Genomic DNA, 14,891 nt, shown 5'->3' with positions numbered 1-14,891 from the left:
TTGGAGATTCATCTAATATTTGACAAATATCATAACTACAACACTAAGTAACCCTACCTGAAATGTTTGAACCCCATTTAGTTGCTATTTGTTTTTATCATCCATATATAATTAATCTGACTGTAAACAATCCACCCTGTGAAAATTTAAGTGTATTGTGTTTGGATAAACATGTGCCAAAAGCAGCCTTTTGTCTGATAGGAAACTTCATGAGTTGTTGCATCAAAAGACAAATTATGAGACAGAACAGGTAAAAACACCCTAAGAGGTATTTTCAAAAAAATAATCATTTCAGCATTGTCTGTTTTAAGTTATTTGTTGCTAATAATAATAATGAAATTTACTTTTGAACATTTACCTTCACTTACCATATTACAATGGGTCATACTCAAACATGGTCCTTCATTTTTTAATACCAAACTTTATTGAGATGTTTGGTATTATGTACAGTAACAGTGCATGCAAGAAAATGTTTGCACTGTAATAATATTTTCGTAAAAAATATAGAAGTCAGAAGAATGTACTTTTAGCAAGAACCCAAAAAATGAAGCATTTAACTAAGATATATTATATTCACACAATTTTCTTGTCAATCATGTAAGAACTATAGGTTAATACAGCATTGCTAAATAACTCACTTCCAATAGTTTCTCTATGTAAAACTCTAAAAAAAAAACTGACTTATTCTGTACTTTTTTCCAAAATTAATTTGCAGACATGCTTATGTGAAAAACCAGAAAAACAAATTAAATGTAAAGCAATTTTATTAATGTTGTAACCACAACAGATTTGCTACACCATCTTTTAAAGCTGTATTCAAAAAGTTATTTTCACAAAACCTCTAAGATTTACTTTCAACAAGTATAGTATGACGTTTTGTGCACACCTAAAATGCCGAGTTGAAAATGAAGGAATAAAACTATATATTGAGTAACAATTCTTGTAAGAATTGGGCTATGGCTAATCAGATACAAGGGGAATCAAATGAAACCACAGACCTGATACTCAAGTATGTTCCAGGTGCTTGGCAGGCAAAACTAATGAGAAATATAATTGTAAAATTTAATGTGTTTTATTACCTAGTTTATATTTTTGGCAAAAAAATCGCATACACGAAACCTAATCAATTGTTTTCAAATATCTGTAAGGACTAAAAAGATGAGAATACATTTTTATTTGAGAGAGACAAATCAAAATACTTCAGTCTCCACCAACATACAGAGAAATTAATATTATTTGTTGGCCAAGTCTTCTTTGAACTAGCAGCAATGTATATCAAAGAGATAGTTTCTGGTTAAGAAAAACTCTGATAATGATTGTTGAAACAGAAATAGCCATAGACTACTTTATTAAGAAAAAAAAATAGTTAGACAAATTTTCAAAATTTACTAACATTTTGTCTTGCACCTGTGCAAACATTGGTTATTTCCTTTACACAGATTATCATTATCTTTGGTCAGAAGTTTCACAGCAGAAGTCATTTCTCAAACAGTCTTCGATATATGTCTCTTTCCTTCCTGAGTAAATTCTTCAGTTGTTGCTTACAGTCTCTGATACATTGTTTTATACCAGAATCTAAAAATACAATTTTTTTTTCCTAAATATTTGTTCAGTCAACAAGATTGCTCTATTTAAACAAAGCATTGCTGCAGACATCTCAAGAATGATTTAAAGTATTTTAACCAAAATACAACTCAAACAAATTTATATTTTGGATTAATCCAACTGTGATACAAATAATTTATTACACACAACTATCAGTTAAAAAAATTATATAGTTCATTCTCTCCGTAACTTTTTTCTACTTTAGCACCTTTGTTTTTTTTCAGTAACTGCAGTGCCTGAACATTGGCCTAGACAATAAAAAAATTTAAATGAGGTTTATTTACCTTTTAATTATTAAAAACATTCATTAATTTAAATGTGTATGGTATATTTTTACAATGTGCCTTAAAATGTAAATCAAAGGACTGAGAAAACTGGCAGTATGTGAAAAATATTCTATATCAGGATATTCCTTAAATATAAGTCATGAGGCTCTGGTTCTTAAAATGTTCATTACCCTTCTACTAATAAAGCAAAGATATTTTTGAATGTAATTCGCACATTACACAAAGACTAATGATCATCTGATTTACATTTTTTCTTTACCTGAACAAATGAATTTTAGGAATGAAGAGTGTGTCAGATTTCAACTACATTATGTATAAGATGTCAATGAAACCACTTGTTTCATACCAGGGGCTGACAGGTTGGTTGGATTAAATTTTGATCTTTGAGCAAATGGTTGCTTGTAACAGTTACTTTCAGATGTCACATCTCATGATATAACATTTTAATCACATCATTCTAGACCAGTTAAATATGATGTATCATAATTTAAATTCTTATTGTGACATAACATTATACCAATTTGTCACCACTGGACCAGGCTTCTCTAGTTCACACATTATAAACCACAAAGTAAATTTTATGTTAGTACAGTTTCATGTGAAAAATTTAAAATTAAAGCCTATCAAAACATAGAGTACCTAAAAATTACACCTTAATAAACATAATACCAAGGACCACATGACAACAAATGAAGGCTGTCAAATATTTGTTGATTAGAAGAAAAAAAAGGATATTATATACATGTTTTTAGAAAATTTCAAGTAAAAAACCTGTACATTTACAGTTATTCTTCATGATAAAGTAACTTACAAAATGTAATTATCAAATTACAGCTTGTGCTAAATCTGTTTCAAAGTTATTTGATCTGATTTGTATGCATATTCATTTTAACAGTGCAGATTTTTTTTTCATTCTACACTATTAAAATGGGAAAAAAGGTGCTTAACAAGTAACCAGTAACTTCCATTTTTACACAGAAAACAAATAATTAAAAAAAAAAAGAGGATGGACACTTCATAGTTCAGAAATTATTCTATTTAATAACACATCAACACAGACTCATACTACTAAAAGTGTGGGTTTGATACCTGTGATGGGCAGGGCACAGATAGCACATTGTGTTGCTTTGTGCTTAATTCCAAAAAATAAACAAAAAGTTGTATTTAATTATACAAAATAAAAGCTTCAAATAAAGACATAACAGCAACAAAAATGAACTAGTATCATGTTATTTAATCTGCAACATCATTTCACAAGGCTGATAATACTGTTGTTTTTTTCTTTTCAGCTAAGTTGCCATTATGTATCTATCACACAAACAGCATGCATACACCAAGTTACTAAAGCTCACTACTTCTGTTATCATCAGCACTTGATGCAAGAACCCTCTTCAGAGTTTCCGGGTAGCTCCTACTAAAACATTAAATTTTGTCTCGAACTGTCACCCAAAGTAGCCTTTTCATTCTTGTCTTGAGAGCCACAAGTGTTTTCACCACATAACTGTTTGGAAAAGTATTACTGCTTCTATTTGTTTTAGCATTATGCTTGTGTGGCAGCCAATCACAATATATATTATCAACACAAGACTGTACTCTGGTGCAATTCATCTTTATACTTTATAATATTTGCTTTCTATACCTATTTTATTTACCGACTGTGTAATTCGTAATCAATTATGTAGTTTTGCCCCAGATTCCTGTGTGACAGTTTGTGCAATATCTTTTCCAATCTATTTATCAAACAATCCTTTATTTAAGGAGTCTAACAGCAAGTTATTATTACTTTCAGATCAAAAGCAAATAATGTCTTGTTACCTTCTCATATGTGTAATCATTCATTACTGTCTAGCCATAAACATGTTTTAATTATTTCTCCAACAATTTGTTTGTAGAAGGTCAGTAACATCAATTATGGAATAAGCTGCCTCAACCCTTTCATGATGGGTCAAAGGCTTTCATCATATTTGTTGACTTTTATTGAACTACTATTTTATGAATTTACATCAATAACTTTGGAATCAAATTGTAATTATAATTCAAATTTTAATTTCTTAATTTAAAAGTAAATATTTAAAGAACATACCTAAATATAGATTTTAGTGAGTCACATGGTATGTTGAATAAAACTGTTTAAAATTAGATATTTGTGATGTAAAAATACTAAGTCTATAGTTTCAAACAAATTAAGAACTTAAATTACTAATATTAACAAGTTAGAACATAAAATACGAACCTCGTATCATTTTATTTTGCTGAGATATAACTTGTATACTAAATCAAACACAGTGGCCACATTCACCTCTTTCCATTTTGGAAATGGTCCCTTATATACACTTCAATACATGATATGAATAATCAATCAACAGCTTAGAATGTCCCTCAAGGGGTTTTCTTGGCCATTTTAGTTTTTGAAAAGGCAACTGCATTCTTTCAATCCAAGTTTTTAATGAGGCAGGGTATGTCTAGTCTGCTCAAAGTTTTATATTTTTTAAAAATCTAAATACATAATAAATTATAATTGAATTGTATGGTACCAGTATAGTTATTTATGATTTTTGGGTTATTAAACTGTATATATGCAACCTAAAAAATTGTTTGATATCCTCCACAGGCAAAATTTTAAAAAGCATAGTAACTGAGTTCAAAGGTTGCAGCAAGAAGAAATAATTGTTTGCTTCCTTATTTATTGTTTTATAATTTAAGAAAAATAAGTTTTATAATTTATTTCTGAACAATAATAATCTATATACATATCTAGTGTGTAATAACTGAAATATGACAATATTACAAAATACTAGTCCAAGTCCACTACAACACAGCCTAAACAGGGAAGACTAAAGGTCAGTTTTATATTATTGGGCATGTAATATTAGTGCACATGCACCATGTCAATGCAAGTTATGTATTGTTAGCTAGGCATGACTGGAAAGCCAATATAATACAAAAATAAATATATATACAATTATATAGCATTATGAAACTTAAACTACTTAGGCTAAAATTTTATTTTTGCTTTAATATGTAGTCATTTTAGCATGAAAAAACCATGACTTATATTTATTCCCTAACTTTTTATGATGGTTACGAGGTTAGTAAAGTGACGAAAGTCTGCACTTTAGCACAAAAAAAAATTATATTTCATAATTATTTTCATGATGGTCAAGTGACAGAGCCCACACAGTTAGAGTAAAGAAAATAACAAAATATGAAGTCTTACTTAAAACAAATGTTTGAAATGTATTTAGGAAATTTTAGAGAGCATGTAAATAATATTTCAGATTTTTGGGATGAAGAATAGTTTTCTAATCATAAAATTAAATCACTTTCCACACAGACTAGCAACAAAATAGACTCTACTTTCACAAACACATCTTAGTAAAAATGTTTTATTAAAAGTGATTTTTTTGTTTACAAAACACTTGTGATCTTCACTAAAATCTGCCAGATTTTGTGAAGGTACACATGATATATCAAAAGTTATAGTGCAAATACTTAACATTGTACAAATGTGTAGATGAACTTGTGTATATTACACCAAACCTGTTGCAAAAGTGTTTATAATTCAATTAGTGGTGTAGCTGTCAGTTACTGGTACAAAAAGACACCAACTCAAACAATTAAGCAAATGAATAGCTAATGAAGTCATGTTTAGCTTCCATAAAATATCAACTGTTACAGTTGGCTGTAATGTCATCATTGTTTTGAGCATGCTTTATCCAAAACAGTTTAAAAGAATAATTTTTTTTTATTTAGTGTTAACTAAATTGTGCTTAAATTATCACTACTGCATCAATAAAGTGAACAAAGTCCTGCTTTAACTCACACATAATTGTCTTTTAACACACTGCAAATGTCCTGTACAGTTGATTCAGTAGGTGTATATTAAGGATCAGTTCTTATGTTTGTTGATTTTTGAGTCTTAGTAGAATATTTGTCTGTAAGGCATTTTTAAACAATACAATACAAATAAAAGCTGAGATAAATTTACACTGGAAGTAAAACTATAGCCCAATGATGCTAATTATAATATTTCTCTCACTTTCCAAAATATATTTGGCATCATGACACCACAGACATACAGTAATGGCCTTTCCACATGGAGAAAAACACTACTGCTCACAATAACATATTTTAATTATTTTACCAGCCATCACAAATGCAAAAAAGAAAATGATACTTGTACAATCTTGACTCATAATAAATCAGTAAGATACACTTGGTTTATAAAGAAAAAAAAAACCTTTATTGGTCAACCCCATATCCATAAGACTATAAATACCAATGTTCACTGTTATTTAGAATTTACTATGTATGACTTCATAAAATGTGACATTTAATAAATTATGTTTACTGAAGATCTGTATGATGAAACTGGCATTTGCTTATCAATTAATTTACATGCTCATTAATTAAGTACATTTGATTGATTGGTACACCATGCTCCTTAAAGCCTCTACAATCAAGAAGAGAGGGAATCCTCAATTGTCACAGCCGTAATTAGATCTCAAATTGGTCAAGAGATAGAATTATGAGTTAAAGATTTGTGGTTGAAAATAAACAGAGAGCCATTCCAGTTGTTAGGCTGTAGTCAAGGCCAGATTAAGGATCTATGAAGCTTACAGCTGAAGAGTTCCAGTGGGCCTTCTAATATTTGTTCATAATACAAGCAAATAGTGACCAATCATGTTTTAGATCTACTAAGCTATCATTAAATTAATATAATTTCAGGAAATGGCAATAATTATTAACAACAAAATTTGTTTGTAATTAAGCATAAAGCTACACAATTAGCTATCTCTGCTTTTCCCATCACAGGCACTGAGACCTAGTTTCTAGCTTTGTAAGTCCACAGACATATCACTGTGGGACTTGCAAAGAGAAAATGATGTAATAAAATTTATATAACCAGTTGTTTCTACATTTTTATACAGATTACTTTCTCAGATTTTAAAAAATCCCAAAATAATGAAAAATATGTTTCATATTGAGGGTACTTCACATAGTTTGAACCCCCAGAACTACAAATCTGGGTCCACTAATGACAGGCACGTTCGAAGACGTGATGCAGCTCTTGCATGCCAAACAGATTTCTTTATTTTCATGTCACATGTAATTCTAGTCACTCAATATTCTATTTTAAGGGATCTTCTGAAATTATGTATGTCTCAGTGACGTTTCATCTGTAATAAATCTATACCTATCACAAATGACTACAGTCTCATATGTTTTCAGTTGTTTTTTCTTTAAAGCGTGGTTGGCCTGCAACTGCAGTTTCACTAGCCCTCTCCTTATTTTTGTCCTGTGTTTAATAAAACAGAAATGAAAAAGGGTATGTCTTTTCTGTTTTTAACTTTTTCAATTGTTGCATTACTCTAAAATGATATTTGTTTGCCTGTTTTATTTCACTGTGTTTTGGTTTTATTAAGCAATTTTTCAAGTACTTTTATTTCATAGTATAGAACTCTTCTGGAGGTTTTCATTTATGCATTTATGAAAATGTATTTTTTGTCAAAAACAAATTCCCATAAATTTGCTTAGTTGATAAAAGTTTAGTATTGACTAAACACCACTCTACCATCAACACTGATTGTCCTAATCTGCTACATAGATAATTAAATGCTGAAAACATGTTTTACTCTTATGATAAGGGTAATAAAATTTTCACTTAAAACATGTCATGATTACAATTACATATAATTCAGAAGCCATTTACACAATTTATATCTGTTGTTTGAATAAGATAAACATAAAAATGATATTCAATACAGATGAGTCATTGGAATATTTTGCAGTCACTTACTTATACTCAGTGAAGAATAAACTTATCTGATTTGATGACTATTTTATTTGGCAAACACTGCAACTCAGTACATCTTTTAAAGAGTAAAAGCACCATAATTTTAATTAAAGAACCAAACTACAACAAGATACCTTTATTAAGCCTTAAGGAATTTCCTAAAATGTGATCTCTTTGCTTTGTATTGTGTACTTAAAAGCCTGTGTCAGAATAATCTGCTTGAGAAAACCTTCTCCAAACATTATAAAAATTGTTACTTTGGGTGTTTTATGGTTACCAATTAAACCCATCTCCTAAACTGTACAAGTTTACCTATCTTGTCTCATGTTATTTGACATATTTTCAACAAAAGGAATACTTACAAAAATTAGAAAAAACTTAAAACTCTCTAGCAAGGTTGCAATCAGAGCATGTACAAAAACTAAATGAATTGCTTGAAAATAAAAAAAAAATTGATTAATTTCTTAAGGAATGATAAGCTCATACTAAAACTTGTTATTCATTGGTATGGACAGAAAATTTCTAAAAATAAAGGACTGACAATTAGGTTTGGTTTTGTTTACAGGCAAAATTTTGCAGTTTGAAAAAATAGTAACTTTTTCTTCATGAACTACATTAAACAAACATCATACTATCACAAAATATATGTTTTTTGAATACTTAAAATTAACGTTTAAAATTATGGCAAAAATATAAGAAAAGCTAATGACAATCTCAGATATACTTCAGATATAGTTAGTGATTTTGTTCATTGTAAACTATTGTACATGAAAATGTATCACACATGCAAAGTAGTATGAAACTCATAAATTACAAATAGAATGACTAATATCATTCACAAACAACAAAGTTTTACATAATAATAACTATCACCCTAAAAGCACCAACAATATGTATATATATTTTTTTCAATCTAGTTTTGGCTGTATGCCTGCATCATGTTCATGATGTTAGGAAAACATGTTGGTTGAAGAAATAAATTTTACACAAAAATACAATGCCCTATAACCCCTTTTAGCACTGACACTAGTTTTGTGTAGTTTTGAAGATAAGGAAGTAGAAGATGAAGAGTTTGTACAGAAAATACTTAGGAAGAAGGAAAATCAGGAAAGTGATAATACAGTCAAAAGGAAGCTGACTTGAGATAATGGAAGTTGTGAGATGGTAGAGTATTATAGTACAAGTAAACTGTGAAGGGAAGAATTTGGATAGGGAAGGGTAGAGTATAGCTGAGAGTGGAGTGACTTCAAAGAGAGATTTATGAAACTATGGGCACTGGAGTGGGGTTTTGACCCCTTTGGATTCCTCCCTAAATATACACCTGGTTATATAATATTAACTATAGGTATTCATTTATTGAACAAAATTGTTGGGGTTTGAACCCCTCCAACAGATCAATGCCTGATTATACTACATTAAACAATATATTTACATAATTGTAAATTACAACATAACACAATGATAAATTTACACTTTTTTAATACTTAGATAGCTAGGGAGTTGGCAGTGAATGTTACCAGCTAGTGTCTTGCCAGTAGTCAGCAGTTAAAAATTAGTGACAGTGGCAGTTAGCCTAAGCTTGCAATAACAAGTGAGTAGGAGTAAATTTAGTAGCAGGGTAACCAGACCTGAGACCCACATATCACATGAAGCATTTGTAGCTTTATGCTTAACAATAAACAAACATAATGGTAATATTTTGATAACTCTGATATTCAGTATGATTGAAAACAGTTAATAATTATAAAACTAAGATTCATCAACTGTTGGAATACTTGCAAATGGCATTATTCAAAAACCCTAATTTTAATTAGGTGATTATTTTCTGACAAAAATCAATTAGTCATTATTTTGATTACTTAATTAGTTTATGGAACACTAATTGATGTAACTGTTGTTCATAGGTAATCAATTAAGTTGTCCACCTCTAACTAGAACCTCCTAAATGAATATTACAAATATTTTTTCATATGTTTCCTTTTAATTTTATGGTTTTATTTCTGTAATCTTCTTGTTTAAAGCAATAAATCACAGTGTGAACCAATTATTCTTTTCCATTTGAACTAACAAACTCTTATGACTGCAGAAGAAAACTATTTCACATACTGCTCAAGATCATGAACTTTTTAGATAAAAATTTATTAAAGTTTTATCAAGCTGAGAAGTCTATCTAAAGTCTATATTATTAAAGTCTATATTACTTAAGTTATTTTTATTAAAGTATATGATAAATAAAATATATACATAAAAACAAAGATGTGTAGTTCTTACTCTGTACTTGAGCTATTTTTCCACTACAATAATATTACATGTTCTTCCGTAAGTTTCATTGAGTCTACAAATTTGGATGCCCAAAACAGAATTCATGTAACATTTTTAACTACTGTTGTTAAAACGCACACAAAATAAATTATTCACTACAATAAAATGTCCAGAATAATGACTAGCAATTAAATTGACGTAACTGATCATCACATATCAACAATGATTACACTGATTAGTGTCACGTAAAATAATCAATTACTTTAACAAAAAGATTTGATATTCTTCATTAGAATTAATTTTATATGTTCATAAATGCTTAAAATAAATATTTTATAAATACCAAAATCTTTTATTTCTGAGGTTTTTTGGTATATTAAAGTTTTATCTTTACCTAAATATTTGTTGTTCAAAACTGTCACCAAGTAATATACTTATTTTCATCAACAAAAATTCAATAGTTATAGAACTGTAGTCTTGTGAAAATCTGGAGAAAGAAACCCACAGAACACCATTAACCCTATATACAAAGATGGGCATCGAAATGTGCATGCCCTGACCTTGTACATTATGTCATTCAACATTATTTTATGAATGATGTTGGAGTTAACACTTTTAATGTTATCATACACTGCTGATTTTGCAACAGTTCATTTTAAGAATATTGAAAAAAAACTTTAGATATGCATTTAGGGCCAACCCCAGGCACATTCAGTTAAGAGTATTTTTAGATTGTTACAGGTTTTTACATGCCTTGAGATCAACTTATTCATAAGTTATTGTACCTGAAAATATATTTCTATTGGCTTTTTTTTATTTTCCCACTATGTGAAATGCTTTATCAGTAATTTTTTAGCAAATTTCATATATTAATAATTTCAACCAAAATCATTTTAAATTAATATTTTTGCAATATTCTAACATTTATTTAGTGTAATTTGTAAAGAAAAGTATTACAAATCTTCCAATTTTTATTTTTGCACAGGTTTGAGGTGTTTCACAGTACACAATATGTTTGTCACTTTTTAGAAATTTTCTGCTATCTCCAAGAATAACTATGATTTTCTAAGAAACTATCAGCCCTTGAGATTATACAGTCCATTTATTGGTTTTCAATCATCTACCTTATCTTTTTCTGTTTAGTTTTATGATGTCACATCAAGTGGTTTAATCATAAATGAAAAACTAAGGAATTTTTAACTAAATAGAGCAAGAACTGGACTACAGTACAGTGAATTTACAGTTCTAACAGTTTTGTGAGGAAGTTCCTAGTTACAGCTCCTACAGTACTGACAAAAGGTATTCAATGCAAAGTTTTAAAGACTTGGAAAGAAACAAAAGAGCTGAGAGTTTTTTTTTTTATAGTTTCTGCAAATGTTCTTTTGAATTATGAAAACACTTGTGTGATAAATTGTGTCTGTTTGAAGGTTAAATAAATTTTCTTTGATGAGAATGCATCCAAATAAGTTAAGCTTACAAAGTTTAGAGATTAGGTTAACAAAAAAAAAAAAATTCATTACAAGTTTGACACAGCAACAAATGTACAATGTATGAAGAACTTTGTCATAATCAGACCTGAGTAAATTTACAAAACAAACAAGTTCCATGACTTGATAGCTTAGTTAAAGATGTATCTTGTGTGGGGTTAAAAGAAGGGCTGTGGTGTTCAATGAATGGTTTTTTATTTTAAAATTCCAATTTCAACAGTTGAAATTACTGGTATTATAAACATGAATTTTTTTTTTTTATGTTTACCAAGTCAAATCAAAATATCATCAAATCAGATAAACTGAAAGCAGAATATTCTGATGACTGGAATCCTCATTTCTTGAACAGTATTTCTGTGTTTATCCTATTCAAACAGTGTAAGTGAATTGGATCTCAACTGTATCTGACTATAAACATGGTGTTTTAAATAAAAACATTATTATTCATATTGGTGAAAGTAAAACATGTTCTCATTATTTAACTATCAATGTTTCTCATATACATAAAATCAGTGGGAGGAATAGTGCATATTTTAATGTCAAACAAATGTTGTCTCTAATCAACATTAACTTTTCAACAAATGAAAAATGTTAAGATTATCTTTTGCCAATAATTTTTAGTTAAATAATATTTATAGAAATATGCACAAATTCTGACCATCAGAAGTTATCTATCATATTAAAAGAAGAATAAATCAAAAATTACTCAAAACCAAAACACGACTGAAAATAAGGCAATTAATATAATGCAGTTGTCCTCAAACTTCTGAATCTGGTGCAACCTTTTCTTTACTCAGTGATTAATACTGCACATAGTGGTGGTGGAGAGACATTTACTGTGGTTTTGAGGAATCATGAACTAATTAATTAATCAATACCAATAATTGGTCAGCTATTGTGTCAAAACTACCAAATCATAATCATCACATATCAACTACTTATGGCATGAAAAATAAATAAGCCATAACATTTATGTATTGGAGAATCTACTCTTGCTACTGGTTAGAAAGCCATACAATAATAATTAATGAATGATACCAAAAGCTAAAGAAAGCAAGATAAAAACTTCTCTGGTGGGTCTGACAAAATTAATATCTCAGCCAAGAGAGAATGTGGAAGGTTCACATTTTAGATTCTTATAAATTTGTAGACTATGTGTTTATAATTGTGTGGAAACAGTATCTGCACATTTTTATCATTAGAAAACTCTGAGGTAGAAAAATCAGAGCTCACACACCTCCAAGAAGTTTATAACTAACAAATTACAAAATTAAACTTACTTAACACTTTTTGCAACAGGCTTGTGTATTTTACACAACCTTGTAACAATGGGAATGTACTATGACTTTAAAGGTACTTAATGTATTTTCATGAAATTTGGCAAGATTTGAGCAAACATTGTTTTGTACACACACAAATCAGAATTTTTAACTAAGTACTTTTACCCAGACTCTTTCCATAATTATATGGTGTCAGAGTGTTGACTGCCACTAGTGCAAATTGATTTTCATGTTTAAGATAACAAATACTTTTTTTCATCTGAAAGGTTTCAAATTCATTTCCTTAATCTGTGAAGCCTGCTTAATTTTTTTAAAAAAGAAATACATTATATTTTATCTTTTATTTTCTATACTCTGCACAGGGTAGATTGACTTAACCAGTCTCATAACAACCACAACAGTATCAAGAAATAATTTTAAATTACCCTTTTTTGTTTCTGTAATGACTGCTAATTGTAACACAAAACCACAACTGTCCATCCTAAATAGCTTAAAGCTTATAACAGCATACATATATTTACACTTAATTTTATTATTCTATTGTTTTTTGTATCATGTCTTACCTAATCTAACCTAGCAAGTTTCTAGTTTTTTTCCTTTTAGTTACTTTTATGACAACAAATTAAGAATAGACATGAAAAACCTATCTTGGTTGTCTTTGTTGTTCATTGACAATGAAACTTAAGCCTAAATTAGTACCACTACACTAAATTTTTATTTAATTAAATACTGCACTTAAGAACAGAGAATAACAACATAGAAAATCAAAGTCCTTTAACTACCCTAATATTTCTGGCTTTCTAACTATGCAATAAAAAAAACAGTAAATTCAACTAAGCCTCTTGATGTGTTTACCATGGGAATAAAAGTTTGAATAACTGGAAGTGAAACAGTTTTCTACACAGAAAATACAATACAAGATAACACATCATTTGATAGTTTAAAACTTTGGCTTTTTACCAGTTATAAATAATATATTATTAAACATTGAAGAGAATTCTTGGCAATATGTGAAAGAGAGGATGTGACAGATGGATATGGCGAGGGAGGTCTGATTTTATTGTTTATGGTTCTGTAATCAAATCAAATTGAAAGATATAAAAATTGTATTTTGTCTGAGTAATAACTATATTATAATGTGTAATTTATGTTAAATTCTGTACTTGTCAGATGGGTGGTAAATAAATTAAACAGGGTAACCTATGGAGTAAATATCACAATTTTTATACTCAGGGAGTTGAAAATACTTTTAAATATTTCCTTATAAAATAAGACTGACCAGCAACTTTCAGTATAACTCCAGTAGCACCAACTTTACAATGCACCTATACATACAAGTTATGCCAAGCATAGGTGTACAGTCCAAAACTTAACCAGCTTTCAATGCTTGACTAGCTTTTAAAATCTTATGTACACAAATATTGCAGAATAACTTTTTTCTTTCTTTATTCAGCCCAACTAGTGAATTCTGGTGACTTGTGGGATACAAAATACAGATTTGAAATACTGTTTTAACATTTAAATTTGATAAAGTTGGGGATGAGGAAAGAAAACATCTGCACTTTAAGTAATTTTTATTGCAACTCTTGAACCACATATACACTCTAAATAAATATAAAGTAATTGTTACCATTTCCATTATCCACCTCCTGAGCCTTTTGTAATACTTGTAGTGCTGTGTCATAGTCCTTGATATTGTATAGAGCTTTTCCCTTTCTGTACAAGGCCTTCACATTGGTGGGTTCAATGTCCAAAACTTTATCACAATAAAAAATTACTCGTTCCATTTTTTTTTCCTGTTGCAACAAGCAGTCTATAAGATAATAATAAGTACTATATATACCTTAAATAAAATAGGTATACCAATTACATACACGTTTATAGATTGAATGGATTCTTTTATTCATATACAGTGTGTGTGTGAGAGCATGAAGGTAAATGAGAAATTATAATAAACGGAATAAATAACAGATAAATGCAACTACAGGCATGGTAAGCTCACTGTATGAAAATGGTTTTTAATATTTGAGTAAAAAATTTAATGATCAAGTAACTGCTTACATTTTAAGTAAAAACTTCAGGTGCACAAAGCTTCTTTCACACTAAATGTCGTGACTATCAACTATGGCTAAAATTATTTGTACCTTAAACACATGGACCTTCACTCACAACA

The 14,891-nt window shown here is 29.2% G+C and overlaps 1 protein-coding gene across 4 annotated transcripts in view; it reads right to left on the bottom strand.

Moving 5' to 3' along the window:
• Positions 1–746: 746 nt before the first annotated feature.
• LOC143222715 (tetratricopeptide repeat protein 9C-like) overlaps positions 747–14,891 on the bottom strand; it is a 48,622-nt gene continuing 34,477 nt past the window's right edge. For 2 of the 4 annotated variants that reach the window (XM_076449613.1, XM_076449612.1), the window contains 2 exons: positions 14,349–14,474; positions 747–1,575 (listed from right to left, as the gene is read on the bottom strand). In XM_076449613.1, the coding sequence (XP_076305728.1) occupies positions 1,478–1,575; positions 14,349–14,474 (224 nt within the window). In that variant the 3' untranslated portion in view covers positions 747–1,477. Of the gene's footprint in view, positions 1,576–14,348; positions 14,532–14,891 lie in introns of all 4 variants that reach the window. The other 2 variants (XM_076449610.1, XM_076449609.1) reach the window with 1 other exon arrangement.

This window comes from Tachypleus tridentatus, chromosome 8 (genome assembly GCF_004210375.1).
Source record: "Tachypleus tridentatus isolate NWPU-2018 chromosome 8, ASM421037v1, whole genome shotgun sequence".
Lineage (NCBI taxonomy): Eukaryota > Metazoa > Arthropoda > Merostomata > Xiphosura > Limulidae > Tachypleus > Tachypleus tridentatus.
Note: the sequence above shows the minus strand (reverse complement) of the source record. Positions and strands in the feature narration are given on the sequence as shown.